At 35.8% G+C, this 783-nt stretch overlaps 1 protein-coding gene across 1 annotated transcript in view; it reads left to right on the top strand.

Annotated features, from left to right (window-relative positions):
* Positions 1–783, top strand: part of MTM1 (myotubularin 1) — a 71,787-nt gene that overhangs the window by 1,827 nt on the left and 69,177 nt on the right. The window contains exon 2 of the mRNA XM_010831607.1: positions 7–79. Coding sequence (XP_010829909.1) covers positions 7–79 — 73 coding nt within the window. The remainder of the gene's footprint in view (positions 1–6; positions 80–783) is intronic.

The following is a 783-nucleotide window of genomic DNA, read 5'->3' on the forward strand; positions in this document are numbered from 1 at the left end:
TTCCAGACTTCTAGGGATGGAGTTAATCGGGATGTGGGAGAAACTCTTCCTCGACTGCCAGGAGAGATTCGCATTACTGGTAAGGCCTGTGGGGTTAGGATTTTCATAGATTGATGAGAGTTCTAGGAGGGCCAGGTGGCTTCAATCCCTCTGACTCTTTCGAAGTCACTTTTAGACAAATAGGATAGCTTTGTTTAAAAGTGTTAATGTAGTGAGAACTCTCTGCATTTGTTTCTTGATCAAAGAGTTCTCTCAAGCTTCATGCTCTCCATGACAGTGATATTTTTTTTCTCTGTATCAAGTCAGAATTATTTTGGAAAAAAAATGTGGATTATATCTTTCAAGTCTCTCACTAGAGCTATAAGCTCCTATGGTTTAAGGTTATAAGAACAAACTGGTAATAAGATTTTACAGCCCATCATATATGCTTTAAAACGATCAACTTCGAGACTTAAAGTCCAAGTACTCTCTTCTTTGAAATATAAGGAGACATATTGGTTTAAAATATCTTTTATTTGCCAGATAGCTAAAATTAGAAATGTTGATGTAACATTCTGATTTTTGTCTTACTTTATTCATTGTAAGTTCATATTAAGAGAAAGGTATCTACTTTGGAAAGACTAGATCATTCTGGCTTAATCCAGAAGCACCTGACAGCTTCTAAGCAAAGTGCTAAGATTGTGAGCATTAACATTTTTTTTTATTAGAGTTGACATCCCCATTTCAGATTCCCATTTGGTGATGATACAGTTACCACTGCTTCAGAGAACCTTTTGGTTTATT

Source organism: Bison bison, unplaced genomic scaffold (genome assembly GCF_000754665.1).
Source record: "Bison bison bison isolate TAMUID 2011002044 unplaced genomic scaffold, Bison_UMD1.0 scf7180017864529, whole genome shotgun sequence".
Classification (NCBI taxonomy): domain Eukaryota; kingdom Metazoa; phylum Chordata; class Mammalia; order Artiodactyla; family Bovidae; genus Bison; species Bison bison.